The sequence below is a fragment of the Polistes dominula genome, unplaced genomic scaffold, assembly GCF_049000335.1.
Source record: "Polistes dominula isolate Pdom_NZ unplaced genomic scaffold, Pdom_raw_medaka contig_32, whole genome shotgun sequence".
NCBI classification, from domain to species: domain Eukaryota; kingdom Metazoa; phylum Arthropoda; class Insecta; order Hymenoptera; family Vespidae; genus Polistes; species Polistes dominula.
Genome location: NW_028300880.1, coordinates 2,285,911 through 2,311,200, shown reverse-complemented (window position 1 = coordinate 2,311,200; position 25,290 = coordinate 2,285,911). Strand labels below are relative to the sequence as shown.

The 25,290-nt window shown below is 27.7% G+C and overlaps 1 protein-coding gene across 1 annotated transcript in view; it reads right to left on the bottom strand.

Annotated features, from left to right (window-relative positions):
- rau (RA domain-containing protein rau) overlaps window positions 1–19,479 on the bottom strand; it is a 43,133-nt gene extending 23,654 nt beyond the window's left edge. The window contains exons 1-2 of the mRNA XM_015321566.2: window positions 18,907–19,479; window positions 16,864–17,072 (exon numbers count right to left, since the gene is read on the bottom strand). Of these exons, the coding sequence (XP_015177052.2) occupies window positions 16,864–17,067 (204 nt within the window). The 5' untranslated portion in view covers window positions 17,068–17,072; window positions 18,907–19,479. The remainder of the gene's footprint in view (window positions 1–16,863; window positions 17,073–18,906) is intronic.
- Window positions 19,480–25,290: the final 5,811 nt, after the last annotated feature.

Sequence of the window (25,290 nt, the reverse complement as noted above, 5' to 3'; positions counted from 1 at the left end):
AGTATGAGATACTCTCGTGAGTATGAAAAGGAAAATGTTAGAGTGATCCTAGGTTATGGTTTTTTTATTTTTTTTTTTTTTATGCACAATTTACTTTCAACCTCATTTCTTTCTTTGCATTAATATTTTACAAACACTAGTCTGTAATTGTGCAAATTTTAAATAAGAAATTAATAGTTTTCTGAAATTTATTTGATTAATTAATCTTTGATTAAACCTAACCTAATTGACAGCATATATACAAATCTTGTAAATTTGTAATAATAGGAGTTTATAATTGTACAATTATAAATAATATATAATAAATAATTTTTTATAAGTTTTTTAGGGTTCCTTAGAATAGCCTAAATGTTTTACAATTTATTTGATAAATCAATCTTTGATTAAACCTAACTTAATTCACTTTCATCTTTTAAATATGTAATAACAAGTATCTACAATTGCACAATTACAAAAATATTCATAAAAATATATAAAAATTACTACATAAACTTTTAAAAATGCAATCTAATTAACCTAAATGTCTTACAAATTTTTTTTATTTAAATTTTACATGTTGAAATAAATTCTAAACAGTGAGAATATTAAATCCAACATGGTTCACCGTATACACGTTCGAAAAGATTATACGTATACGTTGCTTCATCGTTTGCTTTTTGCTTCTTTTTACTTTATCTTCTTCTTCTTTTTTTTTTTTTTCTTCTGCCGACTTCTTTTTATGGTTTCGTCGGGGCACGTCACGGAAGGGCGAGCGCAAAATCGCCCTTGTTCTCGGTCGACGGCACCTAAGAATCGGAGGACGCGTACACACACCTGACTGCGGACGTCGTAACCGAGGCCGATAAGGTCTCTTTGCAAGGGCACTTTATCTTCACTATGTAATAAAAGGGAAGGAAAGGGGTGGGGGTAAAGAAGGTACTGTTCAGCACGTATACATACGATCAGAAGGTTTTCATGAATTATTCAAAAGAAAGAAAGAAATAATTCGTAGGTAACCAACCAAAACGAAATCTGCAATTAGGATTTCCCCCCTCCCCCCTCTCCTTCCTCCCCAAAATAACAAAAACTTTCCCTTTGGTTTTAATCAGAATTACTTTAACGAACATCACATTTTGTAGGGGTTTTATTTGGGCATCGTATTAACGTTTTGAAGGGTTATTATTTATGCAAATAAATTGGTCGTATTAATGGAAAAAATAATACATTATTGTTAATCAACCTTTTTGTTATTTTTTTAATTCATTTTAATCAATAGTTTTATAGGGGTTTTTGTTTTTGTATCGTACAAATGTTGCAAAAGGGTTAAGACTTATGCACTAAGTTGCAGGAATAATTTCAAAGTAATTATTTAATCCAAATTCAAACAAATTGAATCAAATTAACAAACAAAATTGAACGTTTAGTTTCATAGGGATTTTATTTTTGCATCATTTAAATATTTCATGCAATAGTTAAATCAATTTGTTTGAATAAAATTGCATACTTGTATTATAAAATACTTTCTTATTATTTTTTTGTTTTAATTAATTTAATATTTTATTTGCTTTTTTTTTTGGAGTAATTTCATAAAATATCATCCACCGTTTATTGGTGGAAAATAAAAGGAACGTCATCTTGGTTCGTTGCTGTTATGTCTCATTTAACCCGTCCTTTTAACTTCACTTGACCAAGTGTCAATAAGTCGCGAGGCTAAAACGAGACCAAAAAATCCATCCTCCTCAACTGAGTTTGTTCTTGATCATCATCATCATCATCATCGTCATGATCATCATCATCATCGTTGTCTTCAGTATCGTCTTATATTCACTGATCAGGGTGTAATCGTTTGAACATCTTAATAAACCGATACAAATTGTTTAATATTTTCAAATCTTGCAACATTGTTTCATCAAAACCATATACATTTTTCTCTGATTACTACGATTCATTTTAAAATGACCCTAATCATCATTTATTTAACACTAAATCGTTATTCTAATTTCATTTGCAATAATTAAACATTTTGTAATCACATTTGATTTATTGTTTATTTGACAATAATTCTATTATTAAACATCATTATCATCATAACATTATTAGAATTTAATCTTAGAGAGACGCCAGGTGCATTAGCAATGCACCTGCACTTTCAAATCATAAATATAAACTAACCATGATGTTATAGTCTGTTAGTAACCCTTAGCAAGTAGTTAAGAATCCTATTAATAGTATTACAAATATCGAGCTTTACCCCATTGGTCAAATTTACCATAGGAATAATAAGTTACACTCTTTAATAACAGAAAGTATAGTTTTCGAGTTCATTGCACCGGAAACTGTTGTTTCCCGGGGTAATAGTAGGGAACCGTTTAAATTCTTCCTCTACGTCATAGGAACACTCGAATTTGAAAGATCGTGAAGTTGAATCATTTATCTTGTATATATGATTTCTCCCTTCCCTTTTCATTTTTCACCCCTTTCCCCACCCAATTAATAATCGTTCGTTCAGTTTGTTCCCATTTCTAAAGTGTAACAGATGTATGTTACACTGATTTGTTCTATCATCTTCTTCTTCTCCTTTTTGTTTAACAATATTTAATTGAGAGAAAGAGAAAGTTGAATTATCGAGACACCCGTTAGATTGCAGTAAGAAAAAAAAGAAGATACGCCTTGGTACTGGCGCCGTGCCTATCATTACGTTGTTTAACTCATAATACATCGTAACACGTACGCTACTGAGCCTACTCGTGTATTACCAACGTTTACGTGTTTTCAACCGGGGGGACCCCCATGTATTAAAAGATATATATGTATATGAAGATATATATATATATGGATATGTATTTGTAGTTTGAAAGATAAAGATGTATGTTGTGTTATGTGTGTTAGTCAGAAAAAGATGCGTGAACACCGACACGGTACACTGACCGTTCTCACACGATATCACAAACTATTTATGTTTGTATATATGTGTCTTATGCATTTATATATGTATTACATCTAATACTTTAATAAACGAACACCGACAGTATGAATACAACCACTGTGTCTATCTGCTTCTTTATTATTTTTCTTATTTTTCTCATATGTTTTTAATTTTTTATTCCGATTTTATAGAATTTGTTGTTTTTTTTTTTTTTGGTTATTTTGAGTATGTTGGGTATGATTTTTAGGTTAGATTTGTAGTTATCAATTGTTTTATGGTGGTATTTAGGTTGTATACCTTATATGATAAAGTAATAATTAATTATTAATTTATTAATTAATATTTATTTTATTTTATTTAAAGTAGCACCTGTTAGATACAATGCAATTATGTTACCCCCCTTAAAAAGGGTAGGTTATGTTTGATAATTGTCTCAAAAATGTTTGCAACAAATTAAGTTTCGAATATTTTAATTATTTATTATTTTAAAGTAGAAATTGTTAAACAAATAACATTATAAGATTTATTATTAAAAAATAATTGTTCGTTATCGTTCAAACAAAACGTTAATTAAAATGCATTTGATTTTCCTTTTTTTATTTATTGTGTGCAACAAGAATATATTTCATTACGTGTACAAAAAAAAGGTTAGATTACATATACATTACTTCCGGTCAAACCCAGTTTAGGATGAAAATGTTGCTATTGCATCGAAACAAATGAGAGACCAACTGTGTCATGTATTTGGTCCGGAGACACGGATCGAACTTCCGCTTGTCTCGAACCCTTCGTTCTTTTTCTATCTTCCATCCGGTCAGCCTTTGAACAGGCCAATATTCTCTGGATCAACGGGTCCGAACCCCCTATTAAATTCGATCACTATATATATATACAAACTTATATGTGTTACACAAATACATAAGTGTAGATTAAAAATTAGGGTTCACTTTAGGATTCTTCTCGACAAAATTGTAATCAAAAGGGTTGTACTATTGTCTTAATAATAATCTTGGAACCCCTTTTAAAATAATAATCAACAGAGGAAATATTATATTAATCTATAAATATTAATAATTGTGATAAATACGTCATATTAGATTATGAATCATTTTATAAAGGAAATTTGAAACAATGTATAAAAGGGATGTGGTATTATTTCAGTTAACATTACTTTTCCTGTCATAATTTATAAACGTTGACTTATGTTAGCCCTAAACGATAGAAAGAGAGAGAGAGAGAGAGAGAGAGAGTAAACTTGGTTATCAGTAAACTAACGTATTCTCGAACGTTGAGTTCATTGATATCTCGAAAAGATAAAATGTGACGCCAAACGATGTAAAATGTGGTGGTGTGAAGAGAAAGGGGAGGAAGAAGAAGAAAAAGGAGAGGGAAGGATGAGGAGGTAAAGTCATCGTAAAAAGAAAGAGTCAATGGGACCCACTGTGTGCCAGATGGTCGGAACCAGCCCTGCTGTTCACATATACCGGACCTTCCAGTATTATACTCTCGCTATTTATTAATGAAACGGAAAGATTTTGCCATGTTATTATCTTAAAAAGTAGTATAGATATAGTAATAGATAATTAAAAAAAAAAAAAAAGATAAAAAATCAAAACTAAAAACAAATATATGAATCAAAGGTTAGAATATAATCTAACCTAAATTCGTTTGTGTGGCTTGCATTATTTGGAGAGCGGAAAATTCAAAATATAATTTTTCTTTTTTAATTAAAAAATTAATAAAACCCTTTGAGTGTTGTAGACGCATATATGCGTTTGTTAATAGGAATATTAAATAATGTAATAATGTTAGTTTGAGTATTGTATTATTGTTTTGTATTTTGTCATATGAAAATTATATTAAAAATATTTTAATTATTAAATATCTTCTTCTTGTAATTAATATGATTGTTAATTAAATATAATTATTAATAATTCTTTTATTAAATATAATAAATATAATAAACAACTCGATATTTAACACTGAAAGGGTTAAATAATTGATCGTATGATATTAACGGTAACTGAAGATGAAAAGCGCAACAAAAATAAAAATAAAAATAAAAAAAGGTATGGTTTTCTCGGTTTCTATGAAGAAAAATAAAAAAAAAAGACGATGTTTTATTTTTTTTTATAGAAAGGTTAGGTTGAGAATCGAAAGCGGAATAGAAAACGCTTGGTAAGCGATGCTTACTAAGAAAGATTGAAGGAAGAATCTAGGAAGAAACGAGATGATTAATTCCTGTGGTTGAGTGTAGAAGTAACGCGAGACTTACCCTAGGTAAGATATTTCTAAATTGTTTTTATTTTATTGTTCAGTATGGTGGCTAAAACTTGTCTCTCTTGTATTGTAAGTACACGTTAACTTGCCAACAGGTTAGCCACTTATTTTATTATTATTATTATTGTTGATACGTGTGCAGATGATGATTGAAAATATTCTGATATCATTTTCATGCTATAAAGTATTATATATATTTTTTTTCAATACGATGCTGATCATGATGATTCATAGTTGAAATAGTAGGACCATTGTGTATTGTGTTGAATGTTTCAAATTCAATATAAGTAATTCAGGAAAAAGGGATATATCGATCAGTATGAAGGGATAGCTTTGATATCAATTTCTTTTGACAATTGTTTGATTATCATGAAACTTTCTTTAAGGTTAGGACATCGTTTTTTACGACTATGGTTCTTAGATAAATATTTGAAGTTATTATATACATAGAAATGAAATTGTATTCGTAGTTAGAAATTTATGAATTGAATTTATATTAAAATTTGTATGTGTATGTCACGACCTTCCTTAACCCCCTCTTACTCCCGTTCTTCTGAGTATTGAAACTTCCTTTTTTTATGAAACATTGGTCTACGAGAATCGATGTCTTTGTATTCCGTTCTCAGATCGGAAGTGGTACTGTGTAAAACGTGACTGTGTCTAACTTTGTTCTCCTTTTTCTTCCTCTTCTTATATTTGACCGCATTGAAGAGAAAGAGAAAGAGAAAGAGAAAGAGTGAGGTGAAAAGGGTTGGTTGAGAGGAGGAGGATTGTGGGGAGGTTTAGGTTTGGCCCTCAAGCATTGTAGAGTCAGGATCTCTCAAGGTATCATTATTCGAACCCCATTCCAACTTTCAGTTGGAGTTCAGGAAAGCCATACGCCAAGAATGTTAAGTGTCGCAATAGTTCATTGTTCAGCTTTGCACGAATGAGATGCTCGACCATCTGCAGGTTAACCAGTAACCTCGCCGCAATTCTTTTCTACCTTAACCCTTTTATTTTTATTTTTTCCTTTTAAATTTTTCCTTTCTTTTGTTTCGTTTTGTTTTGCCAGATGTTTGATTCACATCGTACAAAAAAAAAATATAAGAATAATAGAAAAACAATGAGTTTATTCTAATTTTGTTGAAGTCAATGGGATCATACTTTTTGTGATGTTTTAATTTAAAATAGGCTTGTTTTTAGGGGGTGAAAGGGAGGGGTTCAATTCGTTTGATTAATGGGAAAAATTAAGAGAAAGTGTTGGTGAAATGTTTTGTTCAAAAGTTTTATTGAAGTTCGTGAAAGTGAATTTCAAACGAAGTGTTATATTTTTACAATTTGTTAGATTTATCTCTTTTTTTTTAAATTATTTTATATTTTGTATAAATTTATTTTGTAATTATTTATATTTTTATTTTATTATTTATAATAATTTTTATTCAGGTTTAACTTTGAATAATTTAGAATTGAATAATACACTTTAAATAGGATGTAGAATTTTTCTAACCTCTAAAATTCATTTATATTTGTATCAAATTATATTATATGTATTTGTTTTATACAATTATATTTGTTTTATATATTATATTGTATATAATTGTATATATATTTATACAAATTTAAATGAATTGTAAAGATTAGAAAACATTTACAAACATAAATGAATTTTATATTACAAGTTAAAATATACAAAATATTTCTTTTTAAATTTAACAATCCATGAAATTGAATTTTATTGTTTTTATTGGGGGGGGGGGGGTGCGGGGGGTGGTAGAATAAATAATTTAAAGAATATACAATTTGATACTCTTATGGAATTCGATTCCAAGGTTGTCGAATGAGATATACTCAGAATAGCAATTTATCGTCCCACTCGTTGACACCATTGTCATCACCATGTTAAAAAACCAACAATGACACATAAGCCAATTTGGCAATTCTGACTATTAAAACACTGTCAGTGTGTTTTACGTAAATTTTTATGTATTTACTTATTGTATACATTTATACATAAATTGATGTTGTTCAAATGCATTAGCACGTGTTCGCAATGTGAAAACATCGTAATTTCATCATGAACAGAAAGAAAGATAGAAGTTCGATTGAATGAGGAAAAAAAAAAAGTATCTTTTCTAAATATAATCATAGTGTTTAGTTCGAAGAAAACTTACGTACTTATCTTGCATAAGAATTCAAAAATTTCCATACGTTTCTTTTTCTTTTTGGATGAACTTTACGAAATGTAAAATTCAATTTCATGGTCCATTTTTTTTTTGTTCACACCTCCCCCTTGATATTATATATAATATTAATAAATATAATTTGTTTTTAAGATCATCTTGAACCGGTTATTTAATTCTCCGTAAAAATAGCTTTTAGCCAAGACCTTTTCTTATATTGCATTCGCAAGTAACACGTGCAAAATTCAATACTTTCACCGTTTCTTTTTAACACACACACACACACACAGGCTCACATAGAAATACATAGATACCACGACCAATCCCAAAGGACGACATTCATGCTTAAAGTATTCGAATGATTCTTACCAATCGACCTAGAGTTTATTCCCTACGTTGTTTTATCCAATCGAATTCATTGCAAGTGAACAACAACTACCACTCTTGCTTGTTGAGTTTTAATTCGATCAATGGTATTCTCAAGACAACCATAATTTAGTTAGAACATTGTTAACTTATCGTATCGATTAAAAACTTATGTTAGATAAGATAATAATTAATTTTTTGGTATGTTTTTATTTGAAAAATTCATTTTCATTGATTAACTTAACTCATCATTGATTAACTTAACTTATCACTGATTGAAGTCGAATAAATGTAAAGTAATTGAACGTATCTAACATAAGATGATACATTTGAAACTCAACTTCAATTATCATCATCATCATCATCATCATCATCATCATCATCGTGATGATCATCGTTTCAATTCAATATATGAATTATTAATGAGTCTATAGTTTTCAAGGATGATATAGAAATTGGAAACCTTATGAATCAGATTATTAAGTATTATAATTTTGCTAATGTTTAAGCAAATCTTCTTTTAATGGATTATTATCCTTAGAAACGTACTTTGAAAGGTGACACATGGAGGAATCGTTTCGCGTTACGTAATAAAACGATTACGCGGATGTTAAGCAACAAATTCCGGTTCACAGTTGCTACTTCTCAAATCAAGGATGTAATTTCGTTTTAAACATATGAATGTATCTATGTATGTGTGAATATATGTATCGGCTGTTTCAATCGGTTGGAATTATCATCGAACGACCTTGGCCAAGAAATGAAACTTGCTGAATGTTATGAACACCAAGGTCGTTGTATTAGTGCAATCTTTCGATCTATCTCGAGATAAATCTCGTATATTTAATTAACACACATTTGTTCCTTGTCTTACAATTAGAGATAAACATTAGATGTCATCGATCGATTGCATATCGTTTTTTTGATTTTTATGTGTGTGTGTGTGTGTGTGTTTGTGTGTGGGTGTGGTTTTCATTTTGTTTAATTAAATGAACTTTTTTTATATTTTTTTGTATTGGTTAAAATGAGATAACAATTAATGAATGTTTGGAATTTCAATGAAGTGTATCCGATCATGAATGACGCAAATATCGGAGTACTATTTTAATGTATTATTATTATTATTATATATTTTTCTTATTTATCAGTATAACGTAAGTATAGAAGTGTAGAAAGTTATTATCGTGGAAGAAATAAGCTCGTTATCGTTGTAAAAGTTGGACTATTCATGAGGCGTTTGAATTAATGAAAGATCGTACTCTTAATGAGTTCATTCTTCTTTCTTATTTTTTTTTTTTTTTTTTTTTTTAGTATTTTTTTTTAAACATTTTTATAAATCATGTTACGTCACGATTCGTATGGAATCATTTTCTCGTAATGATTTTGAATCAAAACTTTTTTAATCTTTACGAATATGATTTGATTGAAATAATTTATTTAATTTCTTGTTTATTCTAGTTAAATAATTACAAATAATTATAATTAATTTTATTTTTGTCGTTAAAAATAGAAGACATGATTGATAATTTGTCATCAATTTCTTTCATTCTTTTTATTTTTATTTCGATAAGATAAATAATTATTATTTTAGTTTTGTAAAAAAAAAAAAGAAGAAATTATTTTCGTGTAATAAAATTGTTTTTAATTTAAAAAATTAAATACAAATTGTAAGATTAGATAGTTTCTTAAAAGATTTTTTTTTTTTTTTTTTTAAATATTATTAAATTCATTTAAACAAAATATATATGTATATATGCATGTATGTGCGTATGTATATTTAGATATATATTTTTTTTTTTAACAACTCTCGGTTTGATTTGAAAACGATGAATTTACCGAGGGTCTCGTAGTTTCGTGGAAAAACGGGTAAACGGCATAGATAAGGGAAAATTAAAAGTCTAGATAACGTCGAGACACACTCGAGGATGCAGATAAACCCACGATGAAGAAGAAGAAGAAGAAGAAGAAGACGAAGGGGAGTAATTTAACGATTTTATTTATTCCGAGTGGCGCGTTTGTTTCAAACTAACTAAACGAACAAACGGGATTATTTATCAGGACGGAAACCAAAGCCCAAGTTTAATTCTTGGTACTTAAATTGTACGGAAATATTAATAATAGTAGAAACCATCTTAAGATTTTAAATCTTGAGATTTTTGATTACGTTTTATATCATCATTTAATGATCAATGATAATTTACAATGATTTATTATATTTCATATTATTTTTTAATGTAATTATTATAATTATTATAATATTTTTATAATTAGGTATGTAAGATTTAGATTGTTTTATTTTTTATATTTATATTATACGTTTATATTATATTATATATTTATTATAAATATATTATTTAATTTTATATTATATTTTATTATATGCATATATTTATTTAATTTAATTTAATTGTATTTTATTTGATTTGATTTTAATTAATTTAATTTTATTTTATTTTATATTTTTTTTTCATTTTGTTTAATTTTATTTCAGTTAATTTAATTTTTAATTTAATTTTATTTTAGTTAATTTAATTTTTATTTTTAATATTTTATGTTTTCTTTACTTGATTTAATTTAATTTAATTTAATTTAATTTAATTTAATTTGATTGTACATTTATTTTTAGTGTAATTTTTGTATCATTTTAAAACGAAACAATTTTTGTAGAAGGGTTCCTGTAATTTATTAATCTTATTACAACAAAACTACCATGTTATGTAATAGGTGGGAGGATTACTACTATAATTCCAAATTATTTCTCTCGAATTAATTTCTTCTTTATTTTTTCATCTTCTTTTTTCTTCTTCTTCTTCTTTCTTCGAACCGATTATTTATATTTGTTCTTTTAGATTTTACGAATGTTTAAGTTATTTTTTTGCAGCTGCTTATTCTTCTTCTTCTTACTTTTTTATACTCGTTAAAAAAATGTTTACTCAAAGAAGCATCGTTTTTTTTTCTTCTTCTTCTTCTTCTTCTTCTTTTTATACTCTCAATTCGTTTTTAAGAATCACAAGCTTGGAAGAGTTGATTTTTTTCTCTTTTTTTTTATTTTTTTGCTTTCTCTACGTTTTTGTTCGACCGAGTATTAGAACGAAAAAGAGCCTTAAACTAACTTGTAATAAACCTATAATTATACTTGAAATAACGTGTGAAAATAAATTTAACAAAAAAAAAACTAAAAAAACTAAAAAAATAAAAAATGAGAACCAAAAATCGTTTAGTGTTCTTTAAATAGATTTAAATGAAATTAATAATTATTTTAACACTTATTATATTTATTATATTATTAATTTTATATAAATTAAATAATAAATAATATTATAATATTATTTAAACAGATTTAACCCTTAAATAATAATTATATTATTATTTATAAATTATTATATATTTATTATAAATATATAAAATTATATTATTATTATTATATATATATTATAACTTTATTAATTAACATTTATAATTATTAAATATAAAAATATAAAATTCGTGTAATTTAAATTTAAAATATTATTATATAATTAAAATTAATTAAAAATACTTGAAATATTTATAATAAACTGATGAATAATAAGAAACGATTATTAATGAATATTATAATCAAATATGATGATTAATATATTGGATTAAACAATAGCGTTATAATTGTCCTTCAATATGATGAGGGAAGTATCCTTGGTTCTGGGCAAGGACCTCAGGATGAACCATATCCTGATTACAAGCCATTGTTATCCATATACTATTTAAAAAATAAAAAAAAACCTTTCACGTTGAAAAGAAAACCTTGACGGGGGACTTTCGTTCGTGTCTAGCAATCATGCGGGTTTAGTGATATCCAACCAACGCCATAGATAATTAACACATTAGAGACGATTTATCATTCCCATATCTTTCTTCCCCTAATTTTAACTTCCTGATAGTTCGAGACATTAAAATAGAAATAATACATTTGAAAAAAAAGAAAAGAAGCAGATAAAGATTTCATATTTCTTACAAAGTTCTTCACAAATCATGTTTCCCCATTGTTTTATAGGTTTATGTAGAATTTTTCTCATAGGGTGGTTTTAAATGGAATTTTAATTAGGTTATTGTCTAGCAGTCTGTGTGTATATATTTTTTATAGTTTATTTTAAAAATCCCATAAAATCTCTGACAAATGAAACAAAATTTTATAAAAAAATAAAATTTAATATGATACATTTAATATAATATTATAATTTTAATTAATAATTTTTAAAAAATACTTAAATTTTAAATTATATAAAAAAATACAACAAACTAATTGATAATTAAAATTAAATAAAAATAAATAAAACAATTAACGAAGAATGAAAAAATGGATGTTGATAGTTTAGTTAGATTTTAAATTTGATCTGAAAGTAAAGAATTTTTTTTGTTAATACAAAAGAGAGAAAGAGAGAGAGAAAGAAATAAAAAAAAAAAAATAAAAAAAAGAGTAGATGTTTGTACGATTGAGAGTCGACAGTGGCAGACTATGGCAAAACTCTCGGGAGTGTAAGAAAAGCGGAAACACGGGCTACCGCGCCGGATGTCGTTGTGCGAGGGCGAGTAACAAAGTATAATGTATATATATATATATATTTGTGTGTGTGTTTGTGTGTGTGTGTGTGTTGTGTGTGATATACATGTATATATTATATATATGTCGTTATTATTGTTGTGTTGGGACTTATATTCTGGTTACAAGGGAACAACAGCGGAACGAAACTTGCTGCAGTACGCTTTTCTACCTGTCCAATGGTATTATTTAGTGTGAGTTAACTTTTACCATCAGATTATATTACCATTCGTGTTGTCCACTTGTTTCAGATGGTCTCAATTTTTTTTTTTTTTGCATATGTGTGGTTGAAAATGAACATGAAACCAAACCCTTTCTCGAAATCAAAATAATAATCGTTTTAATTATTTGCATAGGAATATAATTATTATTTATTTTTTGGGAACAGTTGCAGGTGTAACAATTATTCATATTGCAAAATTGAAAACAATATATTATGAGAATAATTATTTTCAACCCTTAAAGTGCTATGGACGTATATATGTGTTTGGTAAAAATTACCAGAGTATGTGTAATGTTTATATTAATTAATTAAATTAATATTCACAGAAACAAAAATTTTAATTGTTAAATATAATTTTTTATTAATAAATTATTCCGTTCGTACAAAAACATTTTAGTTAAAAGTAATCAGTACTCAAAAGGTTAATTAAAATTTTGTTTTAATGTTATTAAATATATAAAACCATTTAATAAGAACAAAAATGAAATTATTATATTCAAATTATATATATATATATATATATATATATATATATATATATATATATATATAAATGAATTTTTATATTATTGTTTAAAAAATAATATTACTTAATAATCATCACTAATAGTTTTGAAGTTTAACGGTGATTTATATGAAAGATTGATTAAAAAACAACAAATATCGGTCAGACTATTTGCATTTTGCATGATAGAGATATATCGGTTCAGTAATTAATGTAATCATAGTTGAAGAACATGATCGATGTTCTTCAACAAAAATTTACAGCATTTGGATTAAACTTCAATTCGTTTATTTTATCTTCTTATCCTATACTCGTTTCAAAAACCAGAACTAATCGTGGAAGATCTTGCTAGTAGCATGATCGGATATATATTCCATCTTTCTCTTTCTCTTTCTTTATGCACATGACGTTGCAATTATTATTATTATTGAGAATTTTATGATGCAACTAATACGATCGAGCGGTATGACGTTGCACGTTGGTTTTTGGAAAAACAAAAAATAAAATAAAATTGAATGGATAAAAATTTGACGATAAAACAGAATCACAGTTAGTTTCGTATCTCTTTGTAACAGTTTGTTTCTATGTATGTGTGTAGTATGCATGCGTGTGCTTTTTCTACTTCTTCTTTTTCATTGGTGGTTTTGTTTTATAAAAAAAAATATAATAGAAATAAATGAAAAATTGAATTAAAGGGTTGTCATCGGTTAAAAATGTTTTCACTTGCATTGCAATTTTACTGTTGAACATTTAGAATTGATTTTTGATTTCTATTTGAAATTTTTTACTTGTTCTTCAGTTGAAGTTGGTATTTTTGTTGATTGAAATAATAGTTATAATAAAAATAAAAGAAAAATTGTATTAAAGGATGAATTAGTTGAAAAAGATACCATCGGTTGAAAAAGTTTTCACTTGCAACTTTAACGTTGAACAATTCCAATTGATTTTTGATTTCTATTTGAAATTTTCTACTTCTGCTTCGATTAAAATTGGTATTTTTGTTTAATGAAAGGATAATTATAATAAAAATAAAAGTCAAATTGAACAAAAGGGTGAATCGGTTGAAAAAGTTTTCACTTGCAACTTTAACGTTGAACAATTCTAATTGATTTTCGATTTCTATTTGAAATTTTTGACTTGTTCTTCGATTGAAATCAATGTTCTTGTTTTATGAATCCTTACAAATCTTTACAGAAAGTAAAAAATTTTTTCACTTGCACTCAACCTTGCAGTTGAACATTTGAAATTGATTTTTGATTTCAATTTAGACTCCTCTTTGTTTTTTCTTTCTTTAGAATCAATATGGAAAGAGAAATGAAATACTGGAACGTTTAAAAAGTTTGATCACAATAATATTGGCCAAGGATAGTAAGAAAAGGGATAGAATAAGAGCGATTAAGTGGATCCGCAAGGGTAAACGCAGCTCGTATAGTTTTTCAACTTCTCATTGTGAGTTGGCCGCAATGTGCGACGCTCGGTATGCGGGGTTCTCACAGAGAATTCTTCGTGAGAGAGAGAAAGAGAAAAAGAGAGAAAGAGAGATAGATAGATAGATAGGCAAAAAAGATGGAAGGTTTACTACGAGCTTTGAGACCAACTCTTCTTGGTTGAAAACGAGGGAACTCTTGCCTTTAACACTTACCAACACAAAGATATTATTTTTCTTTTTTTTTGTTTTTTCTTCTTTTTTTTTACACCTCTAAAATGTTTTTCTTAAACAGTCCCAATGTGTGAGATCGAAAATGATTTCGTGCATTTTATTCGTAAGTTCGTTTAAAATGGTTCGGTAAATGATATCAAAAGAATATTTGTTTTTATTCATTTTATACATTTATATATTATTAATTATTATAAATTAATTTATTGGGATGATGAGAAATGTATTTGTTAATAAAATTTAATATTATGATAGTAGGGGTTGCTTAAAATTGTAATTTATCACAAATTCTACAACTTTAAAGTAATTTTGTCAATTGTTTTTTGCACTCTTTGAAAATATTATTATTTTCTTTATATAAATAATATATTAATTTAAAAACTAATTTTATTAATATTAATATTAATATAATGTTTAACAAAAAATACAAATAAATGTGAGTACAAAATGTAAAATAGAAAAGGGGAATGGGGATTGAGTTTAGAATTTTATTAAAATAAACGTAGAGGGGAGGGGGGGAGCGGAGACAAACTTGACGAATAAATGTTCAATAAATTTTGAATAAATAATTGAACAAAAAATATAAACATGTACAATAACAATAAGAGATAAGAACAAAATATTAGTAAATTAAAATATAAAAAATGTTAGGTAGTGTATATAACGGAATAAAACGGTGCGTTTTCTACGACCTTTGTGCAGTCGCGTGTGAAACGGGTCATAGTGTGTAACATCGGATCATCCGAACAGAGTTGAAATTCTTTGTATTTACGCGTGAGTATTAAAAGATGAGAGAGAAAGAAGAAGAAGAAGAAAAAAAATGGTTGGTAGGTTGGTTACTCGCGCAGAATAACACAATAATGATTTCAGGATAAAAAGGATGAGAAAGGGAAGGCAGTGGTGGTGGTGGTGGTGGAGCGAGGGGGAGAGGAAAAGGTGGTTGTAAAGAAGGTTGAATCATAATTCAACAATTATAATAATTATTAAGACAAGATTATTACAATGTTGTTTTTAAATCGAATATTACAACAACAAAAAGAATGAAAATATTAAAAAACAAAAGTCAAACGGATATCCCCCCTTTTTTTAGTTGTAATTTTTTTCATTTTTATATTTTCTTTTCTTTTTTTTTGGTTAAATCATTGAAATGATTTATTATATTTCATGTTTTACAGTATATTAGATAAGTGACTTCATGAAAAATCTCATTTCCGTAAGCATTGATATAAGAAATGGGAGAATGAGTGTTGTTTAATTCATATGTGTATTTGTGTATGTACGTGTATGTATGTCTATGTTAAGAAGCAGATGTAAAAGAAAAATAAATATCAGCGGGGTCCTTCTTAAACATCTTGTGTTAGGGATAAAAGCCCTCAAGAGACTCATGTTTCTCTCTCTCTCTCTCCTTCTCTCTTTACTCGCAAAAAGGAATGCGAAACCGCACACGTTTTCTACTTGCAACGAATAAGAGAATAGAAAAAAAAAAAAAAAGGGAAAGGGATTTTAAAAATTATCGTGAGAAATTGTAAATTTTCATTAAATATGATTGCAAAATCAAATTAATAAAAATTGTTGATAAAAGATGATGATAGCATAATAAATAATAAAATTAAATATAAATTGGTTGGTTGGTTGGTAACTGGATAGAATAATAAATATAATTAAATAAAAATAATTAATATAAAAAAAAAAATTCATTAATAAAAGATCATCGTTGTTGTATCGTTATATACAGACACATTTACGTATGTGTGTATACAACACAGAAAAAAGTAATTTGGATTAAAAAGGTTAATCGTCGGTACATATTAATATCATCATAATCATCATCATCATCGTTGTCCAAGGACACACGTGGTGGTGGTCCAGCTGGTAATAAAAGTATCACGAGAAATATTAAAAACGTTTGTTATATGCGTCACGTAAATTAAACTCGCGTCATCATTTTCATTGTTAATTTAATTTAAAATAATACTTCACTCTTGTACAATTTCAAAAAAAAATTGAATTTTATTTTCGTTCAAATCAGACATGATTGACATGTGCGTTCGTATGTTGAACAACGTATAAGAATCTTAAACATTCTATTGGGTAGGGTCTGGGAGATGACTTGGGGGTAACTTGGGAGTAATGGTGGTTTGATTTTTGTTTATACAAAAAAAAAGTAAATGTTTACAATGTATTCTCACCTGTTGGGGCGCCGTATCGGCTGGAGAAAAACTTGAGAGTGCTGTTAAGGGTGCCAAAGATGCACAGGATGATGCTCTAGAGGGTGGTGGTGTGTGACCAGGGGTTGGACTTCCGCTTCCGCAACTACTAGCACCACCAGATGATGAAAGGCTAACACTGTCTGCTCGCCCTCTCCATGGCGACACCGACACGTGTTTCAACATTTTATCTGCAATTAAAAACACCATACATATATACACATATATATATGTATATATCATTAATTCTCAATTTTTATTCAAAAATGGATAATTTGAATTAAATTGAAAATTTAATATTAAATATTTAAAATTATTAGGGAACATTTAATAATAATTAAATATTTAAATTATTTGAAGAAAAAATTGGAGATTAGAAATTATTGTCATCGTCAGGTTAAATGAAAACTTTTTGTTTGTTCTGTTTTTTTTTTTTTTTTTTTTTTTTGTAACGTGATATCATTTCTCTACATTTTAATTTTAATGGAATTTTTTTTAAAGAATGATTAATAATATTTTACATAAATAATAATGTAAATAATAATAATAATAAATTGAATTGAAAAAGTTATAGCAAAGTATGGTTGACGATTGTTTAGTTTTGTTGGTTTATTTGGGTCATACGTTTTTGTTAAAACTTAGGTTAGTATAGTGAAAGCACAATTACATACAAACTTAGACAATTTTAATAGTAAAGACCTATGATTTTTGACTTGGTTAAGAATAATCGTTTTATCCCAGATATGTCGGAAACAATCAAGAGTCACAGGATGTTAGAAGTTGAAATTAGAGAAAGAAATAGAGAATGACAGTATCAACTTTGTATTTTTATCAAGGAATGAACTATCAAACTGAATAATGACAAGTGACATTGAATCATTGTCAGTATGTCATTTATAACATTATTTTTATAGATTTTAATTTACGAATGACAATTGACAAATGAAATAATTAAAAATAATATGCAATTTTGTTTAAATTGGATAAATTTAATTTTGTCACGTTTGTTGCTGATTATTTATATTAATTAATATATTTTTATTAACAAACAGTAATGAAAGATGAATTACAAATGATAAATTGTTTAAAAATAATTTGTAATTTATTTAAATAATTGAAACAATTCAATCTGTCAATTTTTGACATTAATTTTATATTTTTATGAATAGAAAGTAAAGAATGATTCAATGATGAATAAACATAAGTCGTTTAAAAATAATTTAACTTTACTTAGAAACATAATTAATTTACCTCAAGCAATTTGATTAATTACATTGATAAATTATTTTAAAATGTCAATTTAATTTTTTTGATAAACGAAGAACAATTAACGAATGATGAATCACGAACTACAGGAATGATTTTGAAATGTAACATTTATAAGTTAATTAAGTTACTCAAAGAATTTGATTGGTCGCATTAACAGACACTCAAAGTTGAGAATACTGGAAGAAGAAATGTAGTTAGTTGTTGTTGGGAGATACGGTAATTACCAAAAGGAATGTCCTGATTGCTGGTGAAAAGAAAAAGGTGTTCGAAAGGGGTGGGAAGGGGGAGGTTGTTAGAATGACTGTAAAGGTGTCTTGTATATATATATATATATATGTATGATATATAATTTGAAGTCTAAGTGAAATCAGAGTGTGTGGTGTTGTCCGGTACGTTGTCCGGATGTATATATGCGTGCCAAGAAAATTAAAAGAAAAGAGATGGATGAAAACGATTAAAACAAAATGTCCAATCAGAAAACATCATATTTTTTATTAAATATTTCTTTTCTTTTCTTTTCAGTAATTTAATTCGAAAAAAAAAAGAAAATACACTCGAATTATATGTTTGAAAAAATGTTGAGAAAGAATTTTGATCAGTAATTTTTGGTTTTGTTTTATCTTCACAACGAGAGAGTGTAAGATAAAAAAAGAATCTAATTTTGATAAGTTTTATCTTAAAAGTGTGAAACAAACACAATCATTCTATGATATAGTTAAAATTATATAAATAATTTATTAAAATAATAATACTCACTTAGAGAATATTTGGATTGATCGTGTGTGTTGTAAAAACGTAAGAACAAATAATAAATGAACTAATGAAAACTAATCAAATTCTTCTGTCTCTCTTAGAAAATAAGATAATCGAAAATAATCATCGAGAGAGTGATATTTTACACCATCCAATGAGAATGAATTTAATTAAACAAATATATCGATAGATAATATGAACACCAAACACTGACGACGATAATCATATCACGTTGCTGCGTATGTTTATGTGTATATGTGTATATGTGTGTCACTAAAATTCACGAATATTTTTTAAATCTATCCAAAAATTGTATTCTCTCTTTTTCTTTCTCTCTCTCTCTCTCTCTCTCTCTCTCTCTCTCTCTCTCTCTCTTTTTTTTAAACTTTTTATTGTAACTCGTCGAAACAATTTTCTTTTTTGTTTCTTTGACACGAGATATTAAAACATTTTTTTTTATTAAATAAAAATAAAATAATCAAAGAGAGAAAGAGAGATGTTAAATACGAAAGAACGCGGAACGCATTCGAAGTGCACGCCACGAGCGCTGCGCCACGACTAAACTATCTGCAAGAACGAGTAAAGTAGTAGCGTGCTCTGCGTCCTATAGTAACACCAACAAGGTTGTAGTAGTAGTAGTAATGTAGTAAGAGTAGGAGTATTAGTATTAGTAATAGTAAGAGTAGTAAAAGGTAGTAGTAGTAAAAGGTAGTAGTAGTAGGGATAGAAACATTAGTAATAGTAATAATAATAGTAGTAGTAGTGTAGTAAGAATAGTAAATGTAGTAGTAGTAGTAGTCTAATAAGTGTAGTAAATGTAAGTGTAAGTGTAGTAAGTTTAGTAAATGTAGTAGTAAATATAGTAGTAATAGTAGTTTAATATGTGCAGTAAATGTTTTAATAGCAAGTTTAGTAAGTACAGTAGTAGTGCAATAAGTGCAGTACATGTTGTAGTAAGTTTGTAGTAGTAGTAGTAGTAGTAGTAGTAGTAAGAGTAAGAGTAGTAGTAGTAGTAATAATAATAGTAGTAATAGTAGTAGTAGTAGTAGTAGTAGGAGTAGTAGTAGGAGTAGGAGTAGGAGTTGACCAAGCGGGAACTCAAAAGCCAAGCAAAGGAAAGAGAACGACCTTCCTGTACGTTAATATACCAACCTTTAGAGACAACTAGAAAGAAAAAAAGGAAAAGAAAAAGATGCATAGGGGATGCAGTTGAACATATGTGTGGCTATATGCATTTGTCTGTAGCTCTGAATGCATTTGCCCTGTGTCCGTTTGTGCTTAGCTGTGTGTACTTGCATTAGTTAAAATATTGTATATGAATATATTATATTGAGATTGTTGAATAGTATTAGTATTAAATTACTATTATCTTATGAAATTAATTTAAGAAACATATTAATTTGTTATTAATATTATACTAATTTTATAAAATAATATTTGTTTCATTTTTCCTTTTTTTATATTAACATTAAATATATACTTAGCTTTATGTATATTTATTTCTATCAGAAAGGGTCAAATGACCCATTTTCAAAAAGTGATATATTTTACTATGTACAATATGTATAACAAAAAATATAATACCATTTGTGCAATAAGAACTTCTAACTCATAAAAGGACATTACTCAACAAATTAACTTGTAAAAAATTCTTCTAAAAAATTAACAATCTTAGGTATGGTACGTTTAATACATTTAGTACATTAAAATATGAATTACATATTTATATATTTATTTATTTATAAATTTGTATGAATAAAAATACAAATACATATAATAAACGTATGAATACAAGTACAAATGTGAAGTATGGGTGTGACGTTAGTGTAAGTTAAGGTATGGGTGTTTTATGGGTGAAAGTATGGATGAGAATTATGGGTTTATGGATTATGGGTCTGTGTTTGTGAATGTGTGTTATTGTGTAGGTGGTGCGAGGGCGTAGGTTTAGCTGTTTTTCGTTGAAGGGAATATAAACGTCGTATGTCCACGCAAACGTTTCGTTCGTATGCCGGACCCTTTTGCCTTCCTTTACGAGACACTTAAGGCCCAGAACGGCGCCGAAGGGGCTTGTTACAGTAGGGCAAACCTACTCAAGGCTCTCCCACTCTTTTCAGTGCAGGCCCTTTTTTTTCTTTCTTCTTCTTTTTCCTTTCTGATTTCTTCTTATTTTCTACTTTCTCTTCTTCTTCTTCTTCTTTTTCTACTTCATCTTCTGCTTCTTTTTGTACATTTTGTTTCTTTCTTTTTCTTCTTTATCTGATTGGCTGAATAAATTTTTTTTTCTCTGGGATTAATTTTATTCTTACCTGTCCGCATTTTTTTTTTATTTTTGATATTATATTTAATATAATTTGATTATCAGTTTTAATTTAAGGTTAGGAAAGTTCATTTTTGGAATGTTATTTATTTATTTGATTATTGTAGATCGAAGGAAGAAAAATGTTGCTTGTAAAAATTAGTTTGAGAAATAAAAAGGAATGTTTGGATCGAAAGTAAAATGACTAGACATACGAAACGGGAAACAGTGAGTAAGTTAACTTTCCTAACAGGATAAATTAGGCTACGTTGATTACAGCAACTATCGATCGTATATGTACACTTATCTCGTTGAATATATCAAATACTTATATACGTAATGTAATATAAAAAATAAAAAACAAAATAAAGTTATAAAGTCACTTACACATACATACATATATATACAGTGATCGTTAAGAACGTGCACGTCCGGTAATTTTATTTTCTATATTAGTTATTCCATTCACATAATCGAATGAAAAGAAGGCTCGAAAACGAGAGAAGACTTTAAGAAGGAGTCATTATTTTTTTGAACATTTTTTTCATTATTATTATTTATATTATTGTCTTGTCATTTTTTGTTGTTTTGTTTTTACGTTGCATTTGATTTTTCGTTTCTTTTTTATGTCTCGATTTCAAGGACGATGAGATATTTGTAGAATCCTTATAAGACCAAAAAAAAAAAAAAAGAAATATCGTAGAAAAGGTACCGTTAGAAGAAGAAAAAAAAAAAGAATTTAACTTTAAAATTTTGCCAAGAAATATTTATCAAAGAATCATCATCTCACATTCTATAGTGCATTCTTTAAGTTTTCATTTCAATGGGGGAGAAACTTGAAAAAGATCGTAGATAATCATATTATTATTGTTAGGTTGAAATGGGGGTTAAGAAACGGGGCATTAAAACCTTCTGGAGGGTCCTTTCGTGCTAATAATTGGAAGTGATTGTAAGGATTTAGGTTAAAAGGAAGAAAAAAAAATAAAAGAGATGAACCTTTAACAACAATAAAAAGAACAGGTAGAAAAATCTTCAAATATTTGTACTTTTCGCACAAGTCATTTTTCTTTTGATTATTAAATAAATAAAACAATCTGTGATTTGAACAAAATAAGAAAATTTCGATCGATATTTTTACATTTATTTTACAAATTTTTTGGGGGGTTAAAAAAAAAACTATAAAAATAAGAAAAAAATTATTATAAATGTAAAGATTTGTAAAATATTTTCATTAGCATAATAAATTACCCACAAGAAAAAGAAGAAGAAGAAGAAGAGTTGAGAAATCATCTGAATCTTTCTCATGTTTTCAACATAACTTAACAATTTTCACTTTTCACACGGAAACTGATGATCCAATTCGTCGTGAAAGTTTTTTTCTTTTTCTACACGTTAATCAGAATTATCTCAATCAAATTATCTTCCTCTTCCTATATAATTCTATTTAATATTTTCCTGTTGATTTCAATTTTTCAAATATATTTCAAAGTAAAATCGGTTCGTTGAAAATTCTTAAACGTTTTCTTGTTCGTACGAAGTCATCATCGCAATGAGATCTTTTACGAAAGCTTTTTTTTCAAAACAAATCTACTATTACGATGGTTGACGTGATGGTGATGGTTAGAAGAAGGGAAAAGAACTTGGTTGATGGGGGCAGGGAAAGGGTGGGGTTTGGTCTTTGATAAGGAAATACGTTTTGTCACGAACAACGAGTCTCCTGTCATGGAAACTCGTGGTACTCTTGGGTCTGGCTTACATTCGAGATGATCTCGAGGAGAAAATTCAATTAAATGCGCTAGCGAAATGCACGTTGTTGCATCTGCTTGCAATCGGTAAGCATAAAAGGTTTTTAAAAAGGAACGAGTTAGTGAGTGTACGTTGGTTGGTTGGTTATTTTTTTTCAGTAGGATTCACATTTTTACTTTGATCTATGCGAATTTGATGAAATAATTTCCTGTTTTTTTGTTATAAATTATTAATATTGTTAAAACGTATTAAATATTGTTAAAACGTTTAGTTATATATTTGCAATTAAATGAGTGCATACAAATGCGGTTTAATATAATTTTTTAAATTTATTTTAATATAATTTTATAAAAAATATTAAATATAAATAAATTAGATTATTATAAATATGATAGAATTAATTAAAATAATTTTTAAAATTAATATAAACTATAATACATGCAAATATAAATAAAATTTAAGCTTATCGTATTTTTTTTAGATATATAATAGGTTGGCAAGTAAATGATTGCGAATTTTGTCGATAGGTGGCTTTGAAAAATCAGCAATGACTTAGTTGCCAATTCAATATTATATTTTTAAATAAATAAGATTATTATAAATATGATAAAATTAATTTAAATGATTTAAAATAATTTTATAAACTAATATAAATATAAACAAAACGTAAGCTTTGCTAATATTTTTAAAGATATTTTAAATAGATTACATTTGATTATATCTGATCGAGTTAATAATGGGGATTTATAGGATTAAGATTTTGGTATCTTTTAAAGATCGGAAACAGGTACATAGAAAGGTAATTTTCAGTCCGTAACATTCCTGAGTGTTACGGTGATCTTTCGTTTCGTTACTGACGAACAGGTTCGCCTTGCAAGGTGAGATTCGGTACCTCTCTTTCTTTCTTTCTTTCTTCAACATTTTTCTTCTTCTTTTTTTTTATTCCATATACATATATATATCTCTTTCTTTCTTCTATAGGATCCCATCTGTGTTTTTTCTTCTTCTTCTTCTTCTTCTTCTTCTTCTTCTTCGTATTTAATACACAGGGTAGACAAGTACTTGTACTATATTACACATACATTCGTACATCTGTGGTGAAACTTATGTATATATGTCTGTGTGTGTGTGAATATGTGCATTTACGTATGTCCAAGTGCATAGTAGGCGTATATAGAAAGAATTGCACACACCAAAGGAAGAGACTACTCGTCTGTGGGAAAGTAACGCAACACCATGAGACCCATCCAAGCTGGACCGCGGCTGCCAAACTCCCATACCCATACCCATATCCCTCAAACCCATACTCAGTGTCGACGTGCATACCATAAGGAAAAAGAGAAAAAGAGAAAAAGATTCATATAAGTATATATATATATAACACCATGTCCTGTTAGGATAATTTTACTTACCACCATACTTCCGATATAATATTTTTTATGTAAAATTATTTTTTTAATGTTTAATAATTAATTCTGATTTATTTATTTATTTATTGAAGAGAAAACTTCTTTAGAATGGGAGTGATCTGAAAAGTAAATAAACGAAAACGGAGCTATGTAACGAAGCTATGAAACGGCTACTATACTAAATAATGAGAGAAAAAAAGACAAACATATAGGATTGAGCCTGCGAGGGAATGAGACGGAATATAGCTATACAGTTTTTCTAATTCTCGGTCTCCTCTTTATGCTATGCTTCGTAGTTATAGCACCTGGTTGTATATGTGTGTGTTTGAGCGCGACTGCATACTACAAAGCGTAAACACACATATTCTTTCGATACTCGAAATGTTTGTAGGTAGAAGCCATAAAAGTTTAAAAGAATAAGCAGAGATAAGCACGTAGGTATGCGACAAAAGTATAAGGTCCAAACAAACCTCACTACTTTTCGAAATAAAGCTCACTAATTTTAGTAAAGTCACTCTGAATGTACGGTTTTTTCTGAAAAGTAGTGAGGTTTTTTCCGAAAAGTAGTGAGGTTTTTTCCGAAAAGTATTGAGGTTTTTTCAGGATTTCTTTAAATAGCTTCTAATCAATATATATCTCTTTTTATCCTTTTTACTTATTCTTGACAAACATAATCTTAATAGATCACTTTTGTAGTTTTTTTTTTTTTCTATTCAGAATATTTGCAATTTGATGTTGTGAATTGTTGTTTTATGTGTCTTGCGACCGAATATTATCGCCAGTTTCGTGAAAATCTGCAGAAAGAAAATACTTGGAAAATTTCAAAGAGTTCGACGGAAGGCGTTTTTGCATTGCTTGAATGCAGAGAGGTTTTTAGTTACCATACATTTTTTAGTTATCAGAAGCAACTTGTCTCATTTCTTCGAATTGAGAACT